Genomic DNA, 23302 nt, shown 5'->3' with positions numbered 1-23302 from the left:
TGGTATTTCTCACCTGAAACTGGAAAGTGCAGAAGGTCCTGGACACAGCAGTACCTGTGCCTTCTTTATGGAACACAGGAGACCAGATGTAAATGGACAGATTATTGGCCTCCCCATGTGAAACTGCTCCTCTGTGGATAGGATTGGGCCCTGTGAACCTAGGGAGTTGCAGGTGAAGTAGAGGAATTCTAGTTGTAACTGGACATTTTGCTGTTTGCCTGATATTGAATGGTGGAGGGGGGGGCTTCCTGCAATCTGAGCCAGTGGGTTGGTGCCCAAGTAGCCCTGCCAAAAGATTTAGAGACTTTTGCAGCACCAATACAAATATTACAATTCTTTTTGTAAAAGATGGGGTTTTCGACTATTTCACTTCTAGAGGGCCACGACAATGTAACACACCTTCACAAAAAAGATACTGCCATCCCAGTTATATTTAAGCAGTTTGACCTATTCAGAGCTTTTGATAGATGTTTGAGACTACTAAAGGACTGCAAAACAAAAGCATACTGCTTTGTGGAACTCTGTCTGGCTACAGTTTGCAGCCCTGCTCCACTGAATAACTTAGCAATCTTATTTATGTTTAAGACCAAAAGTTAACTTTTTGATGCGTCTGTCTGGGACTCATGCAAGGTCTGTTGGTGGTGATCGGGTTGCCTCTGACCTGTAGTTGTTGTTTTACACAGACCTTTACCTGGAGCTTATGAAAGGAGCCCCTGGATGTTGTGGATTGTAGTACCCTCATGGACATGGCAATCTCCATACTAACACAGTCTTGACGGAGGAGTAGGATGACATACTGCAGAGATGTCATGTGAAAGATTTCAGACAGGATGATACGATTGAGCCCTCCCTCAGCCATACTATGGGCAGAGGGAGGCGTTCTTTGGAACGAGAAAGTATAGTGAACATATGCGCGCTTTGTTTTGGTGCAGAGACGGTGGCTGTATTGCATCCTTTTGGATGAGTGCTGTGATCTCTGTAAGAGGAGAATGTAGTCTTGATTGAGGGTATGATGGCGTGGTGGTTTGGTAGGGTGGTATTGAATTCTAGGCAGTAGCCTTAATGTACGACTGGTAGAACACAGGGATCTGAGCGGATTGCCATCCACAGAGGGTGGAAATCCCTTGTTCTCCTAGCCCTGGATTCAAGGGGAGGGGGTGGGCGGCCGGGTGGTTACAGGTCAGTGCTTGGGAGCGGGGACTCCTTTGCCAGAGCTGACTCTTCCCCTATCATTGTCATGAATCCCTCTTTAGCCTTCCCGAGCCTGGGGCTCATCAATTACCTATTGTTGGCACGTATAGGAATTTCCTGACCTGTAGGTGTTGCCTTACCTTTGCCTGTTTCCTATAAAAGAAGGCCCTTGGTGTTGTTGATTGTAGTACTCCTATGGACTTGGGAATCTCGGTGCATTTCTTGACCTCCATATAACATTTTGTTCACCAAAGAAATGTTCCCCATCAAACGGGAAGTTAAGAAGGTGGGTGCAGGAGGCTGGTGTTTACACTAAGAGTAAGTCTTTGCCATGTTTAGGGCACACTGGATATTTTCTAATGGAATTTTTTTCCCCTCTGCAGATAGTTACTCAACCCTATTTCTACTGGCCTCATGAAGATGCATTACATGGACCTCCATTTCCTCCCAATTACACTGGTCATGTCTTGAAAGAAAACCTAATGATTTGCCAATCTGCCACTGGTTAGTTACTGCAACTCTTACCAGCAGCGTCACAATGCCAATGTTTATCTGGCAGGAGGATGGGGCCGGGGGAACACCCCCTGTTGCTTGGGTGGTTTCCAGCTTACTTACAGTATGTACCCAGGAACCACAAGGAATGGGGGGAGGGGGGGTAGATGCCCTCTAATGTAGACCGTGTCAGAAATTCAAGGAGATGCCTTGAATTTCTTCTCTACTCTTAGTGTAACTGCATTGGCTCTGACGGGATCTTTAAAATTCTCCAGGGCTGTCTTGGGTATTCCCTTAAGCATTGGTAGATACTGAACGCTGTGTTCATTCTTTAAAAGGGTTTCTACTAAGATCATCTTGAATGACGTGTACCTCAACCTTGTGGTGGCGAGCGGACCTTGGAATACCTCTGTGATATTCAGTAGTATGGGGGAAGTGGTGGTGGGAGGTTGGATAAGGCTGTACGTCTAGCTCATCTTGGTCAAAGTTGTACTTGAACACGGGTCAACCCCAGCTCCTGTCCAGTAAGTTAATAATATAGTTTCCCCTTAACATGATGACTTTGTGTGTCAGAAAAAGAGAGGACTGATCCATCTGGAGATTATAGTGAAGGGAATGACCCAACAAGAGATGATTGAGAATATAGGCATAATTAAGGTGGTGGGGGTGAAGTCAATATGAGGATGAGCGTTTGGTGCAGATGGCTGCGGAGGAGGGCTTGTAGCCTTGGGTACTGAGGTACCTTGAAGGATAGTTCTTCCTCAGGACAAAGCGAGCCTCTGTTTCTTGGGACAATCTTTCTAGTGTCTAGGTGGATTTTAAAAAAATGGTGCCGTCTAGCCTCCAGTTCTTCTGCTGGCCAGTCGTTCAAGGATGAATGAATTGGATTCCTCCCATCTTGGCTTTGAGGGGCTTTGTACTGGAATTCAAGTACTGCTTCAGCATAGACTTTGGCCCGGAAGATGAAGCATTGGTGGCATTCATGGACGAGGGTGTTGAGATGTGGTGGTGTTTGACTCACTTTCTTAGGAGCCCGTCAACTCTAAAGATTTACCACTGTGTCGACCAGAGCCCAAGGCAGCTGTGCACCCGATACAGAGGCTTTTATTTTATATTTTAGTGAACGGGACTTTAAAGGAGTACACAGCATTCTCAGACTGCCTGCATAAACAAACAGCTTCACAGTATTTTAAATGTTATCGTCATTTTTAGCTGTTATATCTAAAGACATTTTACTACTAGCTTCTGCACAGCACTTTCACTTTATTTGAAAGTACATGCTTCCACAATTAAAGATTACACTGCTGTAGAGAGACAGCATGTGGATTTTTTTGGATCAAAGATAATTAACCAGTAAAATCTACATCTTTACTATCAGCCCTGCCCTAGACTTATCACTTTGTTTTGTAGTAGAGAATTTTATATACCATTGCAGAAGTTCGAATATCGGGGACAAATCTGCACAGGCGTCTTTCCTATTGTAGGTGCTGCTAAAGGCAATGAAACATTTTTACTTATTCAAAGAAACCTTAGGCTAAAACTGTGCAACTGTTTACATTATTTTGCCGATTACTGACTGGTGAGAAGTAGGATTCTGTACATAGTAATTTGCCCCCCTTTACTGACCATTACATTGAGGCTCCTCTGTTTATTACTACCCCTTAGACAAGAAACAATCAGGATTATGTAAGCAGACACACCTGCACTTTATATTGAGGAGTACATGTTTCAGCAATATTTGTAAATAGGAAACAGGTCTAAGACTTGTGAAATCTTGTTTAAATATTGTTTATACTTGAATGGACTGGATTGTCTGAATAAAGCAAAGTATTATTATACAGTCTTTGGCCAACATAGGTGTTGACGTCGAAGATGTCCCTTCGAGTTCCTCCTCTTCGGAGGTACTTAAAGATCAGGTCTGGGCATTGGCTGGTGAGCTGGTACTCCAGAGGTGCTTCCTCCTCTATCTCGGCATCTAGGTGGTTTTTTAATCAAAGATATCTCACATCTCGGCAGATGGCGGTGACAAACTTTAAGGGCACCCAAATCTTTGACGTCTGTAGCTTAAAGTCTTTTTACAGCAAAAGGAAAAACAGAACCCGCAGGATGCCTCGTTCTGCTCTGGGGAGAGATAAAGGTTAGCGATGCCAACAATTATCAGCCCAAGGGGCCTTGACGTTAAACTGTGGGGGGGAAAAATGGAAGGGTGTTCATTTCATCAGTTTATACCATCCTGCATTCTGTGTGAGCTGCCTGCATAAACAAACAGCTTCACAGTATTTTAAATGTTATCGTCATTTTTAGCTGTTATATCTAAAGACATTTTACTACTAGCTTCTGCACAGCACTTTCACTTTATTTGAAAGTACATGCTTCCACAATTAAAGATTACACTGCTGTAGAGAGACAGCATGTGCATTTTTTTGGATCAAAGATAATTAACCAGTAAAATCTACATCTTTACTATCAGCCCTGCCCTAGACCGAGAAGAATTAGATCGAGTCGTTGGTTCTATGCATGGTCTTCCTTCGCCCCCATTTAATTGTTTGCAGTCAATCGAGTAAATTGGCCAACCACACACAAAGATTGTACTCAGATCCTCAGTGTCGAGAAGGTTGGAGTTGGTGCTCATATACAATGTGTGTTAAAGGAAAAGCAACACTGTATTCCATGCCTATACTTCTGTTCTATATTATGGCTTTACATTGAAGTCTGTCCAGGAAGAAGTACGTACAATATTAATCCTTGGTTGATAATTCTTTGACATTTGTAAGAGTAAATGGCACCTGTTTTATCAAAGCAGGTGTCACGTACTCATTGTGGATAAGATTTTATTTTAAAGTATTCCCTTCTGCATTCATACGATTGCAAAAGTAGATGAGAAAAAGAATAGTATTAGCTGCAGCCTGAGAGGCCAGTCCTAATTCCAGTCTTAGCATAGAGAGTGGAATGGGTGATCAAGACTTAGTAAGTGACAAATAATTTTAATAAACCACTACCCCGACCTAATGGTAGTCCTTGCATTGAAGGCCACTGAACCACGGAGTAGAATGAGAGATAGTTTACCGTGGCAGAATTGAAGGTTGGTTCAACTGCCCTTCCTCACATTTTTTTGTAAGCCATTTTAGAATGTTTGAGACCCCAATTTATTCATAATCCAATTTTTTGATATGAATGTTCAAATTTCATTTATTATCAATTTCCACTTGGAGGAATGGATAATATAAAACTTGTTCAACTGGGGTTGTGCCTAGCACTTATCGTTTGGAACATCTGAATTACATGATTTTTGTTTTAGTAAAGCGGACTTTCAATCCGTTAGAGTTATATGTCTGTAAATCGAATAGTTGTAGTTGAAGGCATATTTACATAAAAAATAAAATTACCAGGTCATCAGCGCAAGTTAGATAGCTAATCTTTTTCTGACCAAATTTTTTAGATCGTCCATCAAGATGATTTAGAACGTCTGGTAGATCAGCCATATCCAGAGAACATAGTAGAGAAGGGTAGAATAAAGCACTGTTTTAAGTCATTGGCAGTTTTCATTTTAGTGTTAAGTCGCACCTGTAAGAAAGCTTTGTTGTACCCAAGGGTCCTTGTGTAATTTGATTTGAAAGTTTAATGGAGTGTGGTCAACACCCACCTACAGCAATTTATGACACAGATTGTTACTATTCAAAAACAGGAAGGAACCCTAACCATTCTTACTTGGTCTCTAAGGTGGAAGGGGTGGGGGCAGGGGGTGTTGGGTGTTGGGGGGAAATACGCATATGGTATTACAAGGACTCTCACCCACTGGGATTACAGAGCTGGGTCTGGTGACTTAGTGGACTAATGCGTCCACTGTAAGGGGACCTGTGTTTGAAGTCATGGTCACAAGTTCAGATCCTGGCAGGTCCACTCAGTCTTTCATCCTTCTGAGGTTGATAAAATGAGTACCATTGAGTTGGATAACTATAAACATCTGTTAATCAGCGCCAAGATAACCAGAGCGGTGAACGTGCGCTTTACAAATGCACGTCATGTTATATTTATTCATCATAGAGCCATCGTTCAGATACCTAGGGTAATTGGATGGGCTCAACACGTATAGCCAAGGGAGCTCTTTTAGTTATTGGGTGGGGCTCCAGATTTAAAATTGTCCAGGGTGCCCGAGGGTTAATTTGTTTTTCGAAGGGCACCCTGACAGAGTTAAAAACAGGTGGGGATGTACAAACCGAATTAGTATCAGCTGCATCCCCGGTCAACAATTTTCCGCCATCACACCAATGCCTCACTGGACTAATTAGCTTTCATCAGGACCTCACATTGAAAACATTAGTATCCTATTTGCATCCTGCATATCCTTATTGTATGCATTCATTTATGCTTCAATGTGAGAGAGAGCAAGAGGCAGATGCAGACACTGGAGCTTGCTCCTCAAGAGTCTTGACAGGTCAGAGGACTGGTTGCAGGGAGGGCTGAACCAATGCACCTGCGTAAACCTCTGAAGGATTAAACACAATTATTTACAACAGTATTTGAGAAACAGTTATCTTTTTTTCTCTTTTAGTTAAATGGATTCTTACAAAATTTATGAGTTTAATCGTATTACATTCACATAGAAAGCGAAGTGAATAAATAGTTAATTGCTAGCACAGCTAAATCTAGAATTACCAAGTTAAACTGTATGCATAGTAAGAATATTTGTCAATGTGAAATCATTTCACAATTCAAATCACAGAATAAAAAAAGAAGGTGCTCAATTTTTACAATACCTTTAACATGGTGAATTCATATGGCTGATAACCTTTGAAGCTTTCGTGGATGGCTGCCATGGTGTGTGAGGTTTTCTCCCAAAAATGAAGAAGCGTTGTCTGTCAATAAATGGAATAGGTTTATTATACACATTTTAAAAGTTTATACATGTTTTCTAAAATACTGTATCATTCCTATCTAAGAATGAAGTAGTATTTAGAGCAATCAGTGATAAGGGGTGTAACTGAAAAACAAAATAAACGTGTATTCTAAATATGAAAGTCTGCCATTTCCTTAAAAGGTCAACAGATGAAGGGGCATGCTCTATTGTATGTTAGTTAAGCAACACTACTAGGAACAGGCATGCCATCCAGTATTGTAAAATAGGAAGGGAACAGATAAATATTGTATGAATTACAGTTATAAAGCTCACTAGTAACAAGTAGGTTACATGGATAATCTTTCACTTGTTTGTGTGGAAGGGTGCATTAGTCTCAAAGCCATGAGAGTCTGGAGCAATGAGGCCATAGGCTATCAATCTTTAATAGCACACAGGGCCAGCCTGGTGACAAATATATGGACAGTTCCATCCTATCTGGGTCTTCTTTAGAGTGGACCACTTAGCAAATTACTCCTTCATAAGGCTTACGTTCACATACCTCCCAATAGACAGACAATAAATAAACTAAATGTCAGTATGAAGCAATGTATAAATAAAGGAGGGCAATAATTTGTATGCTTGCTTTGTGGGGTTTCTCAATAAAAAACATTTGAATAAAATAACGTATCCAACGTCTGCTAAATGAATGTTAAAGGATTTATTGCAGTACCTGTAACATACTGTTCAGACTGTATGTAATACTGTTCAATGTTATGTTAAGTTGCTTTGCAGAGTGCACTAATCCGCAATGAGGATATCTAGGCGCTTGAGCAGGTGGGTGGGCATGTGGTATCCGTGGAGTTATACAAACACACAGGTCGTCAGCCTCTTGCGGACCTCAAGAAGAGAGGATGATGCCCGGATGTTTTGAGTGAGATGTAGAACAAAGCTCTGCTTTTATGCATGTGGGGTGTATGTGCGAGTGAAAGTATGCGGTGTTCAGCTATGATGGTCTAATGTTGTGTAGGCTTCCTATGTGTGCATGAGAAGTTTCAATTGGATGAATTTGTCAATGGGGAGGCATTGGAGCTACTTAAGGTGCAGTGCAATGTAGGTGCAGCATGGGAGATCAAGTATGAGTCTAGTCTTTTAGTGGTGTACTGGATGGCCTGAAGTCTTTGTAGTTGCTTGAAGATTCTGGCCTAGAGCGTGTTGCCATAGCCTACCCTGCTTGGGATGAGATCTTGCATGAGAGTCGATCTAGTGTTCTGTGGCAGCTACTTAAAGATCTTTTGTAGTATGTGGAAGCAGAAGATGCTCACTGCATTGACTTGTTCGGTCATGTTGAGCTAGTCATCTAGAATTATCCCCAGATTTCTTGCATGGTGGGTGTTGGTTCCAGCGTCGACGGCCACCAAGTGAAGTCCCATGGGGAGGTAGCGTTTCCGAAGACCAGTACTTCCATTTTGTAGGAATTTTACTTTAAGCAGTTAACTTTCATCCAGTCTGCTACCATGGCCATGCAGTTGGAGACGTTGCTTCTGGTGATAGTGGTCTAGTCCAGCAGGAAGAGGATGAGTTGGGTGTCATCGGCATAGATTACCTTGAGGCCTTGGGATCGGATGATATTGGCTAGTGGTGTAATGCACACGTTAAACAGTTTACGGCTGAGGGAGGATCCCTGGGCGGACTCCAAATATCAGGTTCTACGTCTCCAATGTGAACAGAGGCATTCTGACCCTTTGGGCTCTTTCCAGGAGGAAGGAGCAGATCTAGTTGAATGTGGATCCGTGGATGTTTATGGTGGAGTCTACTAATGAGTGTTGTGGGAAACAGTGTTGAAGACTGCAGATAGGTCGAGCAGGATTAGGACTGCTGTTTCCCCTTGGTCTAGGCATGCTCAGGATTAGTGCTGATAGGTTCTGGGGTTCTTTCTGAATCCAGATTGGGTATTTTCAACAGATGGTGAATCTTAATGTGGGCTGAGAGCTGCTTGTGGATAGCCTTATCAACCACTTGGGAGCAGAGAGATAGGCCAAAAGTTGTGGTGGGTCGGCCGATGTCTTTTTGAGGAGGGCGCCCACTTTAGCATATTTCCTGTCATCCAGGAATGTGGCAGACTGAAGGAGGTGTTAATGATGTGAGAAACAGCAGTGTTGTAAATGTGGTGGGAGCCTAGGCAGTTAGGGCCCGAGTGGATGGACCTCCTGATTGTCTCGGTTTAGTCTTTGGTAAGGGTTGTCCATTTAGTTAGGTGGCAGTCTTGGTTGGTGATGGGAAGGTTGGCTATTCATATCCCTACATGCTGATGACATCCTGCTCTAGCTTTGTAATCCAGCAGCGTAAAGAAATCAGCGGATGAGAATGCATGACCTATATAGTATGGCCTCCGTCTTGTAGTCACTTGGGCAAATTGGTAGTGGATCCACTAAGGGTAGGGGGGGTGCGGGGAGTGCTGGGGCGGGATTGAGGAAGTATAGCTCCTGGGGCCACTCATCACAGCTCCAGCAGAGACAAGACACATTTAAGTACCTGGGTATCCATGTTTCCCTCACCCCACATGCACACTGGGATCAGAACATAAACCTGCTTCTAGATCAAACTGTGGTCAGGATCTTTAAAGATGGCCTTTCTATCTATCCCTGGCAGAATTGCGGTATTCAAGATGATAGAAGTGCTCTGATGGCTTTTAACACTTCAGAATTTCCCCTAGGAAACTCCAGCATCGACTTTCACGAAACTGCAGAATGTTTACAAGTTCTAACTGTGGGTAGGTAATCAATTTCAGACATCGCTGTACAAGTCAAAAAAGTGACATTACAGGCTTGGATAAGTGCCTTACATTACATACAGGTGTACAAGACATCTCTCTGGGTTGGCAGCTCGCAGGCTAGTGCCGGCATGGTAAGATATTTTAGGGGGTGGGGGTGGTGGGGCACATGGTGTGCCCCGCTTGGAAATGCACCACTGTTCCTGCACAGTGTGGCATGAATGATGGTGCATGTCACATTGTGAAGGCGCGTGCTGCAGGCGGTGTCATGGCGGCAGTCTGCTGTTAAGGCACCTTTATAACAGCCATCGTGAGACTGCCCCAGCATTGCCCGCCTGCCATGGATTAAGTAGGAATCTGGCGGGCGGGCGCACAAAGGTCTTGGCGGTACTCATGTGGGCGCAGCAGTGGCAGTGCTGCAGGAGGACTAACAAACTCCTAATCAGGCCCATAAGGAATCACTGTCTAGTCAGTACATTGTTACCTACACTATTTAGTACTACATACAAATGTAAATATATGTACAATACATGCACATGGAAATCTCAGTTGATACACTGTAAAAGGACCTAAAAGCATACATAAAGACATAAGTGGGAACTACAATATTAAATACGGGTACAGTGTAGGAGTCCTCACAACTAACCAGGGAGACACGAAAGAAAGGTCCTACAGCACAAATAACTCCCTAAATGTACCCTGGACCTCCTATGCTGAAAGCACCTGCAGCTGTTTGCGTGCAGGTAAGTGCTGACCCCTCAAACCACAATTATACGCCAAACAGCTAAGACAACATAGTGCATGCAGGTAATACAAGTTGGGAATACTGATTTTGTTAGGGTGTCACCACAATCAAATGCAAAAAGAACAATTGACAGACAGAATGCAGAACAATGTCATACATTCACCCTAGTACAAAGATCAGGGCCTAAATCCATCGTTTTTTTGCTCACCATGCCATTCCAGTTTGGACCCAGCCAAATGCAAATCAGTCTTGACCCTACGCCAAATAGGAACAGTCCAGCCCGAACTGCTAGGCCAGGTCCTCCCCTGGACGGGAAACAAGTATCCTGGGACCGATTTCGGCCTTTCAGCCCTCATCAGCCAGGATAGCTTGACTCCAGTGGCAGGGAGAGCACAGGACCCACGTCTGGGCATACCTGTCCCACTCGGGGTGACAAATGCAAAAAGAACAATTGATGCACAGAATGCAGAACAATCAATTAAGGCAGAAATATAGTCAGAACACAAACACAGATCAAAATACAATGGATATTAAAACATTTCACGACGGTAGAACTATTCAATGACATTCATCATTATTTGCTTTAATATATTGCAAACCTTGTGCAAGTCAAAAAAAGTTTGTTTCTAATGTTAACTAGTACATAGTGCACAAGTTTTTCTTTTAGCACTTATTGGATAGGAAAGCAACTCCAGGACTCCAGCAGAACAGTTTATGCAATATAGAGCCAAACAACTAAAAACTGCAACTCAAAGAATGCTGGTAAAATGACCGAAACAACTGGTCACAGGCAAAAAAACACAAATAATCTATTATCTTGTCAAATCCAGAATTTTCCTTAGACTTACGAAAACCTACAAAGGCTGCTATGTTAAAAAGGAACCAATTTCACTGGCTTGTTCATCATTTCCTATAAGACTCATGGTCGATGTATGGAACTATGCAGCATGCTGGAATTATACATTTGTCTAAAACTTCCTTTTTTTTTCTTCTGTGGTAATCATCAAATCAGATTGCCTTAGCCCTGATGACATATTAAGCAACCCAACCACATTCGCTACTAGCAGGGCAAGAAGAGGGAGAGCCAACGGGAACATGGCAGATGCTCTAAGAGACTCATAAAATGCTCTAAGAGACTCATACAAACCCCTGTCAAAATAATACCTTTGCCAGCAAAAGGGCAGAGCACAGAATCTCCCCCTCATACTCTTCCTATTCCAGAGGGACAGCCATACTTATTTAAAAAAAAAAAACACTTCCTTTGCCTTGATTGGATCGACACATGACCAGCATGGACGGAACTGCCTGCCATGGGGTAGGCTGGGCATGGACTGTTACTTTAGCATGTTGCTATGGTCCTAACGTAGATTCCCCCAAATGTTTTCACATGCTTTGAGGTAGGATTATAGAGGTCGGTTCTACTCATCTCATACGGGGAGGGGACTTTACTGTTGCTTTCAATCCGGCTGTAGATAGATCTAACCCTGCCCCACACCATTACAATGGATCGCAGAGAGAGCTACAAGGCAGAACAGCGAGTCAAGGTTTACTAGATGCCTGGTGACACTTCAAACCACATGATACCGAGGGCACACATTACACGACCAAGTTTGCATCTTGGGCCCGCCTAGATTACCTCTTACTTTCCCGCAGCTTGGGCCCCTCGATCACGAACGTTACACATTTACCATGAACGTACTTGGACCATGCCCCAGTAAAATTAGCTCTCGCACACCCGGGATATGATGCCCAGCGCAGGGCCCGGCGGCTCCAGCCCTGAGCGCTGTTGGATGCGGTGTTTCAAGATGAATTGGGGTAGGAAATCCAAGAGTTTTTACAGAAAAATTAAGGCTCTGTAGACCGTGCTGAGACGGTGTAGGAGGCCTTCAAGGTCACCATCAGGGGATTCTGCATATCTAAGAGCTCGAGCGTCCTACGTGACATACAGGGCACACTAAAAAAAAATTGAAACTGAGATCAAGCAGCTTGAAAGACGATTAGCTGCGGGATTCAATACCCATGGCCAGCATGAACTCCGAGATAAGCTAACCCAATACACGATCACTGCTGACCGCAAAGCGAAATTCAGGGGTAAACACTGGGTGGCCAGGCGATATGGCGAGGGGGAATGTCCGCGGAAGACATTAGCTAAAACAACATGACAACCCCGTTTTCCAATCACATACGTGAAATCACAGGGCCTGGATTTGTTACCTATAGGGATACCCCGACATACTCAGCACCTTCTTGACACACTGTTCCTCCCTGTACACGTTGCAGAGACATGACTATCAAGTGACATTCAACGAGAGCTCCTAAGTGCTCCCTTCGAGTTGGACGAGATTCGGGAAGCCATAAGGCAAACGAAACAGCCACGATTACAATGGAGCATACTCACTAGGCCTTATTCGCTGGGAGGCTTTGATATTAAGAATTTCAAGCTCTATTGCACCTGAGCCCAAGCACACTATGCTTATTATTGGTTCCACCCTCCCCGATATATGCTGCAGGTTGCGGCAGAAAATTGACTGGCCAACCCTGTACCCCTAGAGGGCGCATTATACGACGCCACACCACACCACCAAGAGGCAAAACTCCTATCACAGTCACCTGCAAGATCACTGCCTGGCAATGCATTTTACGTATACTGCACTGCCCTATGCTCTACTCCCCGCTACTCCCACTGACATATCATCCCTGCATGCTGCTTCTCCTGGAAAAGGGCTTTCGCAAGTTACAAGAGCAGACAAACGTCACAACATGGGGCAACCTTTATCACAGTGGGCAATTTCGTACTCTGAACCATATTGTTCAGGGGATCCAGCCATCTACCCTAGACGCATTCCACTATGTACGATTACAGCAGGGTATACGCTCCATCAATGGTACTACAGGCACTCTCTCCAGGACACATGCTCTCCACACTTTACCACACTATGCATACGACACAAGAGACACCGCCATGCCCCTCCCGAGCGCATTGAGACATGGAGCTGGGATAGGAGCTTACAGATGAACAATGGACGCATTCTTGTTTGCAAACTGAGCAAATCTCAGCGAGCAGCAAATTACTCATTACACACTTCAAATTTCTACAGCGCTGTATTAAACTCCTGTCAAAATGCACACATACAAGCTGAGGGACACTGACTGCAGTGCACGATGCAACGCCCCAGGGGCTGACTTTATTAATTTAGCCTGGAACTGCCCTGAAGTGTCCGCATATTGAGAGCAAGTGTTCAACACCCTTGACCAGATGACGCTGCTGTCCCTAGAGCGCACTCCCCAGGTCGCCTGGTTAGGTTACATGAAACTTACAGCTAAATCGTACCGCAGTTATCTCGGCATCGCCTTCCTACTGGACAAGCGCCATATTGCTTGTCCGTGGGTCAGAGGGCGAGCACCCAAATTCAAAGACTGGCTTACCAATTTAATATATTCTCAGGAACAATTAACCAATTATGCAGAGCTGCTCCCCAGGGCTTTGCGCCCCAAGGATATATGGGACTTGTTGGAACTGGGGTCACCAGTTCCCCGAGGGTAGCATGTCACGAGCGGGTAGGCATCGGAAAGCTTACGTGTAAAGCGACCATACAGCACACACATTCACTGAGACAGTAAAATTGGGCACACAATGACTGACGCCACTCCATTGAGCTTGTATAAAAAGCAAGTAACTTTTATATAGAGTAGAGTCTGGGTAATCAAAAATTCATAGTATCAATAACTTAGTAGTTTTCTTTCAGTATACATATGCTTCAACACTCTGTAATAAATACTTCGAGGAATAAATATTAAATATGGATAATTTTAAGTATTAGATAACACAGGCCTGACCTCAGCCTTGCTCCTTGACAGCACCTGTAAGGAATACATTACAAAAGCAACCAAATGACATTGCATCTTCTTAGTTCTGTATGCATTTTCCCCACTTCTCACCAAGCAAGGGTGAGCGTTTCACAGCAGTAAACATGTAAATAGGTAACTGAAACATTCCATTACTCGGTACTAAACAGTTCCTTAAATAACTGGAGGCCCCGAGTCAACAACTTCCTTTGCAGGCCCAAACACTTTAGTGAAAATTAGGTAACCTCTCATTGGTAAGAGAACCAGCATCTCATGGTGAAGACATTAGTATCCTCATCCCTTTAGAACACAGGCGACTTTTCCTCAGTGAACCAGGGTAAACATTTCATTACTGGTCAAGCTGGAATAAACGTTTCATTCATTAGAAGTAACCCAATCATTAGATAGGGACCACCATTTCAGTAGGGTAAAACCATCCCATTACTTGATGCTTGAATAAGCAGTGCACCAAAGATAAACCTTCACTTATTTCCCTTCATCCAGAGTAGGACATTTCATTTTACACTGGTAGGCAATGCATCAACATTTCTCTAGGGAAGAATAACCATATCAGTAGACATGAACCAACATCCCACCGCCCACGAATAAACAGGCCATTACAATCAGGCAGGAAGAACCACCTCCTAAGCATAGGTAAAACATCTCCTTAATCAGGAATAAACATTTCAGGGAATAGGAGTAACCCTTCCCTGGAACAAGAATGAGCTTTTATTTACCCGCAGTATGGTCCTCTTGCAAGGAATTCAGTGAGGAACATTCATTTAACACATTTTGAACCCAGCAGTTAAGCAACCGTTCCGTCAGGTAAGTACCCCCTTCAAAAGGCAATCATTTCATTAGGCATGGACAAATCATTGAATCCACAGAGGATATCCCCCTGTGAAACTCAGCCTCTGCTAAGAAGCAATCTGGCTAAAATAATCCCACAGCTAGGGACTACTTCCTCCTCAGACCAGTCACTAATTAGGAATTTGGGGATTCTTACCCAGTCAATAGGGCCACTTCCCCTTTCAGAAGGGGGCCTTCTTTAAATAATTAGGGCCAACGGGGCCCAACAACAGTGATCCCCAGGGGAGTGGGCCTTCTGCGGCCTCCCGCCCACCTCCCCCGGGTGTTACCTTCAATCATCGGCCCTCCGGGGTCCTTGCGTAGGTGTGCAGCTGGTGCAGAGGGCTCCGGCCCTCTGGTAGGCCTTAGGCGGCCTGAGGATTCTCCCTCGGCCCCTTCAGGGCTTGCACCGGCTGGTGGGGGGGCCCTTGCACTCTCTCAGGGCCCTTAAATACTATCAGGCTGTTCCTGGGCCTTCCAAAGCCTCTACGGCCCGGGAACCAATTGGAACGTGGCTGCAGAGGGGCTTGACACTTGCAGCCAATGGCTACGCGGCAATGGGTGGGGGTGCGGCCGATGACGCGTGGCACCGCAGTCATGTGAGGTGGATACAGGCTTCACGGCCTGTCAGGCCCAGCGCAGCCTGACAGGAATTCCGGCGGCCCTTTCCTGGCACCGGGGGCCGCCGAGGAGACTCTTTCTTCTTGGGCTGGGCTGCGGCGGTGATCGCGACACAGCAACGCGGCAGCGGCCCACTCCAGGCACCGGGGGCCGCCAAGGACGATGACGGCACTCACAGCAGCCACACGTGGAAAACCGGGGCGGCAGTGGTGAGGGGTCTTGACGCAGCGCTTCTTCCCTTCACAGCGCTTCTCAGGGGGCAGTCTAATGTTTGGGGGCAGATCACCGCGCTCTCAAGAGCCCGGCAGTTCTGGCAGTCTCTGGCGCTAGCGCTTCAGCAAGCCATAGGGTTTCTCAAGGCATTCAGTACATGGCAGTCAGTACATGGCTTTCCTCTTCGTGTGATCGAGTGGCCCCGCTAAAAAAGATCAAGGCGGTTCGCCCTTACGATGCGCACAGATGGTTTTCTCCAGAGCTCAAAGCTTTAAAACTCGACCTCAGGCGGTCGGAACGTCTCTGGAGACGGCAATACTCTCCCTCTCTGCGCGCTAAATACAAATTACTCCTCACTAACTACAAAAAAGCTATCCTTGCGGCAAAAACCTCCTATTTCACTGAGAGAGTAGCTCTCTCCGCAAACAAATCTCGTGAAATCTTCTCTCTAGTTCACAATCTTGCTACTTCCGATCGCTCTTCTCCTTGTCTGGTCCCTTCTCAGTCCCTCTGCTTGTCACTTAATGACTTTTTTATAGACAAGATTGTGAAGATTAAAGCTAACATTCCGACGGTGCCCCAACCCATTCCCACCTGCCCAGTTACTCCTTCTCCCTCTTCTTTCTTCACTTTTCCCCCCATCTCTCCTGACCTATTTCACAACTACCTGCTCAAGGTTAAATCTGGTTCCCCTATGGACTGTGCACCGGCGCGCATTCTCAAAACTCTTTTCACCAACTGTCCTGCTCCCCCGCTCACTTTGCTTAATTCTTCTTTGGCCTCCGGTTCCGTTCCCTTATCATTTAAATCCGCCGTTGTTCTCCCCATTCTCAAAAAACCCGGTCTAGATCCTTCCCTCCCTGCTCATTTTCGTCCCATTTCCCTCCTCCCCTACCTAGCTAAGATCCTCGAGACCCATGTCACTTCTTGCCTCTCCTCGTATATCGAGGACAACGGCCTTTTAGCCTCCCATCAAGCAGGCTTTCGCCCAGGCCATTCTACGGAGGCAGTGGTTCTCGCGGCTCTAGATGAACTTCAGGGGAAGGCAGATTCCAACCTCCCCCAAGCCCTGGTCCTTCTCGATTTGTCCGCTGCGTTTGACACTGTTGACCACTCCATTCTTCTCGACCGTGTTAGCGCAGCGGGCATCCGGGGCGCGGCCTTTTCCAGGCTAGCGTCTTTTCTTCGGGATAGGTACCAGGAGGTTCATCTTTCCGGCTTCTCTGCCCCCCCCGTCCGGTCACCTGTGGTGTTCCCCAGGGCTCCTCTCTTTCCCCTCTTCTCTTTAATCTTTACATCTGTCCCCTTGTCACTTCTCTTCTTGAGCTGGGGGTCTCGGTGTATAACTACGCAGATGACCTCCAGCTCGTCTTTGATCTTTCTTCTTCTGCTGATTCTCTCCCTAAATTCAGTTCCACCTTAATTTTCATTTCCGAGTGGATGAGCGCCAACCATCTTAAGCTCAACCCCGATAAGACGGAACTTGTCCTCACGGGTGGTCCATCTAACCCTTGGTCCCCAGCACACTAGCCCCTTTCTTTTGGTCCCCCTCCCACACCTTCCTCCTCTGTTCGCACTCTTGGCATCAAAGTTAGTTCTGACCTAACAATGCACAGTCAGATTAGCTCTGTTGTGTCGTCCTGCTTCCTGTCCCTCTGCCTCATCCGGAAAATCTCACGTTTTTTCACTACTGATGCACTCAAAACCATAGTCCTGGCCTTAGTCATCTCCCGACTTGACTATGGGAATGGCCTGTACGTGGGCATTCCAGCCTACGAGTCCCGACGTCTACAGGCCATTCAAAATCAAGCTGCTCGCCTCATTCTCTCCCTTCCCAAATCCTCCCATATCACTCCTGTTCTCAAATCTCTGCACTGGCTCCCTATCCGCTTCAGATCTCTCTTTAAGTTAGCCTGCTTTGCCTTTCGAGCTCATTCCCGCTCTGCCCCTGTCTACATCTCCTCCCTAATTACATCTCACGCCCCCAGTCGCATCCTTCGCTCTTCTTCTCTCTCTCTCTTGCACATCCCCCGCTTCCGCAAATCCAGAACTGGTGGCACCCGCCTCTCTGTTTTGGCCCCCCAGTTCTGGAACAGCCTCCCACTTCACATTCGTTCCATCCCCATCTACACCCATTTCCGAAAAGCCCTTAAAACCTTCCTTTTCACCCAGGCCTTTCCTTCTTAGGTTCCCCAGATTCCCTCTGTGAGCCCTGACCAGGTCCCCAGCGCCAGGAAGCCGCTTGGCCGCAGTGCGCTTTATTAAATATTTTTTTCATTTCATTTCATTTCATTCATTTCATTTCAACCTCTTCCAGCACCTCAACGCTCCTAACAAAAACAGCAGGAGAGCGCTGGGTAAGCAGGGCAGACAGCACAATCAGCGCAGGGATCCAGCGTTTAGTAGAGATAGCGCCTGGGCATTCAACAGGTTACAGGCTACAGCGCTTGGGCAGCTTCTTTAATAGCGCTTCAGGTCCTCCACGCCAGGGCACAAAGCAGAGCAGCACTCGGCCATTCCAGCGCTTGGGTAGTTTCAGCAATAGTGCTTCACAGGTAGTTTATTTCAGTGGGAGGCAGTTCACAGTTCAAACAGGTCAGGCCACATGACAGTGGCAGATCAGCAAAGGGGACCCAGGTGGCGTCAGGGAGCACAGGGGGGGTGTCTCAGCGCAAATACCTGGTTGATCCCTCAATAGTCCTGTGAGTAGAAAGGTTTCTGCTTCGCGCTCTATGTTTCTCGCCCCCTTGTAAATAGCAGCTTCTTGGATCCTTAAAGGGGGGATGAATTGATGGCTGATATCAAATCTTCTCAGCCAGTCCCTTCAAGTGGTCCCTGGGTTCCCCTCCCGCCGGGCCAGATCAGGGGGTAAGTTCAGGATTCCTCAACACTTGGAAGGCAACACCTAAGCCCTGTCACTCCCAGTATCATAGGACCCTGACTAGGCCCCACTGCCTAAAACTTTTGCGTAGGTTCTCCCCCAGGTCTGTGCTCCCTCAATCTGAAAGGAAAGTTTCCCTCCCTTTCCTTTTATAGTGTCAGTTGACAGTTGGCAGTGGCAGTTGGCGTCACCTCACCTGTTCCAGAAGGTTCTAGGAGGTTCCACCATTCTAACTATGGCAGGCTGGTATAGATACATTGTTTGAGGGTTCCAGACAGCTCTTGCCCACTAGAATGCGTCCACAAAGACCGCGCTGCAGTAGCAGGGGTCAGTGGCAGCCATGTTAGGGGAAGAAGGCACCTGCACCTTAACATTAGTTTAACATTACACAGGGCTTTCTCCATTACACAAGGCCTATACACTTTTTATTACAATAGGGGGCACCCTAAATTAAGGGAATAAAAAGTGAAACATTTCTGGGGAAAGGGCTAAGTCCTACAGGACTCCTTAAAAAATACTCATACATCCTCTGCATATGGCCGAGGCCAACCTTTTGACAGATACTGTAGCGCCATCATCCCCTCTAGCGTCCCCTAATGCTGGGAACATTTCATACCTTAATTCCTTGCATCAACCTCAACCCTGCACAGTTTAGCATTGAGCATGCTGGCAATGTAATAATATCATACTGAAGCCACTCGGCAATAGAAAGTGACAAGTCCCTATGTCATACATACATGACTTATAAGATGTCTAGAGTATCTAGCATTGAAATGGGAGTGGTGTAGTACGGTTACATTTTGGAGAAGTTAACATATGCATTATAAAATCAGGCGACTAATGTATATGCCATGCGATGCGACTGAGAAAAAGCAATGTAACTATTTTTGATAATCAGGTTTGCCTAATGTTTTAGGTATTGTGACTGTATTACTTTATTGTAATAAAAAACTTTAATAAATCATTGTTCAAAAGTAATGGAAAATTAAGAGCAGTGATTTGGGGTAAATGCACAGAGATTCCCTCTGGTATACATTTGGTACTGCATTCTATTTTAATTCAATAAACCTTGTCAAGTGGGATTCAGAAGCGACTGCCACACCAGTGTTAACAATCATACTGAAGTGTAGTCTTATAGGAGTACTTGTAATTTGGAAATTTAAGGCATTGCGAGTCTTAACAACATGTATATTGTAGTCGTGTTGTCCCATGCCGCCCCCATACCACCTTCAACCTGCTTTGGGAGTGGTGAGAATGAGACTCTCCCCAAAAGCTGGTTTTTAGTAATGACTGTGGGACTGTTCCTCATTGCTGACATTAACTTCATCTCTATTAGAACTATTTAGTATTAGGATCAGAATATAGCTTTGCAACCAAGACAGGGCTGCCTTAATACCCATAGTATTGCCTTCAAGGGCAGTACACTCTTCATACCTAAACGTGGCCCGGTTAGGGAATTAGAAAGCTAAGAATGTGGCTGATATTTGCAAATTTGGGGTATTTTGAACTTGTAAAGACATGCAGTACAAGTATTTTTCAAGATATGGAATACAGCATGTGTAGGAAGGTGGATACCAGACTATGGTTACCCCGGATATTTTCCTAGTGTTTAGCTGGTTTTTGACTTAGTTGGCCTGAGATCCTGCTAATCAGGGCCCCAGGCTATCTGCTCTCTCTTTAAAATGGACTCCATGTACCCTAGGTACATCTCCAATTGGATACTGGGTCACCTTATGAGCCCCTGTACAGTGTACTATAGGTACCCAGGGCATAGGTGCATCCAAGGCCTACCAGGGGCTGCAGCATGTATTATGCCACCCCTGGCTGGCCATCCAAAATGACACAACTGGCTGATTACTCAGCTGGGGCAAGGTTGTGTAATCACCCCTTGCTTAGATATAGTATACCTATATCTAACCCTATATCTAGACACATATACACCTATAAGTCACTCCTATGGCAGGCCTTAACATTCCTGGAGGCAGAGTGCTTGGTTTTAAGTGAGATGGTGCTCTAGCATGAGCTGAGCCCGTCTGCAGCTTTCGGAACTATGTCCTTATAGCTGTTCTAGGATATTGCCATACCATAGACTCTTAAGTGCATTATGAACCTCCCGGTTAAATGCTAACTCTGGTTTGGCTTTATCAAAACATGTCGAGTAAGGTCATACGATTTGGAATACTACCCCCTCGCCAGTCCTGGCGACGGGGGTAGCATTCCACCCTTCTAGAGGGAGAAGACATGTTGTTCCTACTATTCCCGGTTAAAGTTAACCAGAGCCTCAGTATCACAAAATGGATGCTGCTGCCACAGACACAAGTCTGACCTCCTGCTGCTGGGAGTCCTTCCAACGAGGGAGGCTTGGACAGTAGGTTTCCTGCCTTGGGAGGTGCTAGCACCACCCCAGACAGGATTTTGTGTATTGGGACAGGGAGGGCTGAAAGGAATGAGACACTGCCTGGGGCACACAAGGTGTCCCATGCATGGTCCAGTTCAAACCGGAGCTGGGGCACTCCAGCCCCAGCTCTGGCGCGAAACTGGACAAAGGGAAAGGGGTGTAACCACCCCCTTCCTTGGTCCCACCCATAGGAGGGACCTAGCAGGTAATCCAGCCCCTAGATCTGGTATATAGGTAGGAGCTGAGTCCCAAGACTTTAGATTAATCCTGACTGAAACTCTGAAACGAAACTCTGGACCTTAGACGATCTACTTGAAGAAGACGACTGAAGAATCTCCCTTGTGGTCAAGGAGTGACCACCCTGCACAAGCAGGCACCATCCAGCGATCAACGGCTTGCTATGTCGCCACCTCCCGCCGGAGCCCGAGCACAGAGCCTGACAAGAACCGGATTCCCAGACATCCAACAGCCCGATCCACAGTCCCTGCAAAGCTGAGACCTGTGGAGGCGACGAGAGACGTGGGACCGGCCATCTTGAAAAGTCTGCGACCTGCCAACTGTGCAGCTCCAGAGGCCTCCTTGAAGCTGTGCATTGGGGATTGAGAAGCCCCAGCCCCGAGCAGCATCTGCACCAAAGATCAGCCCTGCACCCTCCACGAGTTCTGCGTGGGGCCCTTTTGCATTTTCCTGCTCAACGCGTCTGCCTGGTCACTTGCCCGTTGGCTAGTGGCCATCTTGGAGACGATCCTTTGAATTTACACCGCTGGTCTGGTTGCTCCAGACTGGCCCTTACTTCCCTTAAAAGAAGCAGCCCCTCAGACCTTGCTGGTCTGAGTAAGAAGCCTACTTCATATCCTGCGTGGGTTGCCTTTGTCAAGGCTTGTTGACTCCAATCCTGAAGCCGACACCACCGACAGTGAGAGCCTTCGTGGGACAGTCCGTGCCTGACTCCTGGTCATCGTCGACGCCTCCTGGTCCACGTGGCTGCAGAGACAAGCTTCCCATCAGCACCTGATTGCTTCGCGATGTCGCCTGGTTCCTTCCTGGTCACTGGCTAGAGACCCAGACTCAGTCCCCTCTGCTTTCAGGTCCTCTACATCTTCGATCCACCCTTGAATCCACCTGGAATCTTCTCTCCTGGCCACCTGCAGCATCTTTTCTCCAAGGGGTAGCGTTGGCTTTCCAGGAAACCCATACGTGGCGGAGATACTTTATTCACCATGTCCGGGAGACAATGCTGACGTCAGCAACATGGAGAAGGCGGAACACTCATGAAGCCCAGAGATTAAGTTCAGTGACTGAATGCTCCAGGTGCTGCGTGCCGTGGAATCCCCTCACTCTACTGGGAGAGTCTGCACCACCAGCTGGTGAACGACGTGGGTCGGAGTCACTTGTTTTAAGGTGGCAATACCTTTCACACTCTAGCATCCGCCCCTTCCCATCAGAATAACCCTCGAACACTGATTTTTCATCTCCTTTGTTCACGGTTTTTCTACCTGGTTTTGTTTTATAACACCCGCTTCTTTGTTGCGAACGCTCTAGTGCAGTTAAGGTTCACAATTTGCCTGCACTGAGATCGCGTTCCCTCTGCCTGGGGAACGAAAGTTACTGGCAAAAGTTGTTTGCACCAGGGCACTGATGCATTGTCCAGGACAGTGGAAGGGTCATCTTTTTTTTTAATGCCCTTTCACCGCTAATATATACACATTTGACAAGCATAAAAACATCGGACTACATTACTAGGAGAGAACCTATCTGCGTTCTACTACACAGCACCGCAGCAGCTTCTCTGGGGCATTGCAGAAGCTGGAAGCTCTACTCCTTTGGTACATGTGGTATGAGTTTCAAAATTAAAACGTTAGGGGACTAAAACTGCAGTGTGCACCCTTTCAGTTGCACACATAGTTTCACTTTAGCTCCGCTGTACTCTTTTGGGCTACAGTGTGCACAGCTGCTGCACTCATAGCCCCACTGAAGCTCCTCTGCTGCTACCCGTGCTGCAGTGTGTACAGCCCATGCGATTACTCTGCTGCACACATGGTTCGTCTGAAGAATCTCTGGATACTCGGAGGCTGCAGTATCTCAGGGCGTTGGAGGTAAGTCCAGCTTTGGGAAAACTGCTGGTTGTTTTGAGGGGATTGCCACCTTTGTGTGATCCGCAAAGAAAGGAATTATTTTTACTCTTTTGTCCTCTCAAGCGGCTGGCATTACATGCACTTCACTTTATGCCTCTCTGCCGTAACTTTCATTTCCACCCCTTGGCTGAGCTCTCTTTCCCTACTTACTCCCAGGTCTCTGCCCCCCATACTGTTTAGGTTTCTGCTCTGCACCCCTCTCCTGTCATTCTTTCGGTCTCTTCTTGATCCCCCTCTGGAATGCTCTTCATTCCGCCCCAACTTGTTTTTTTGTTTTTTTTGCCCTTTGTGGTCAAAGACTAGCCCAGTTATAAATACTAATTG

At 46.2% G+C, this 23302-nt stretch overlaps 1 protein-coding gene across 4 annotated transcripts in view; it reads right to left on the bottom strand.

Annotated features, from left to right (window-relative positions):
- Positions 1-23302, bottom strand: part of ICA1 (islet cell autoantigen 1) — a 315337-nt gene that overhangs the window by 191237 nt on the left and 100798 nt on the right. For all 4 annotated transcript variants that reach the window (XM_086941905.1, XM_086941907.1, XM_086941906.1 and 1 more), the window contains exon 7: positions 6441-6539. In XM_086941905.1, the coding sequence (XP_086798031.1) occupies positions 6441-6539 (99 nt within the window). The remainder of the gene's footprint in view (positions 1-6440; positions 6540-23302) is intronic.

This window comes from Lissotriton vulgaris, chromosome 10 (genome assembly GCF_964263255.1).
Source record: "Lissotriton vulgaris chromosome 10, aLisVul1.2, whole genome shotgun sequence".
In the NCBI taxonomy this organism is placed as follows: domain Eukaryota; kingdom Metazoa; phylum Chordata; class Amphibia; order Caudata; family Salamandridae; genus Lissotriton; species Lissotriton vulgaris.
Note: the sequence above shows the minus strand (reverse complement) of the source record. Positions and strands in the feature narration are given on the sequence as shown.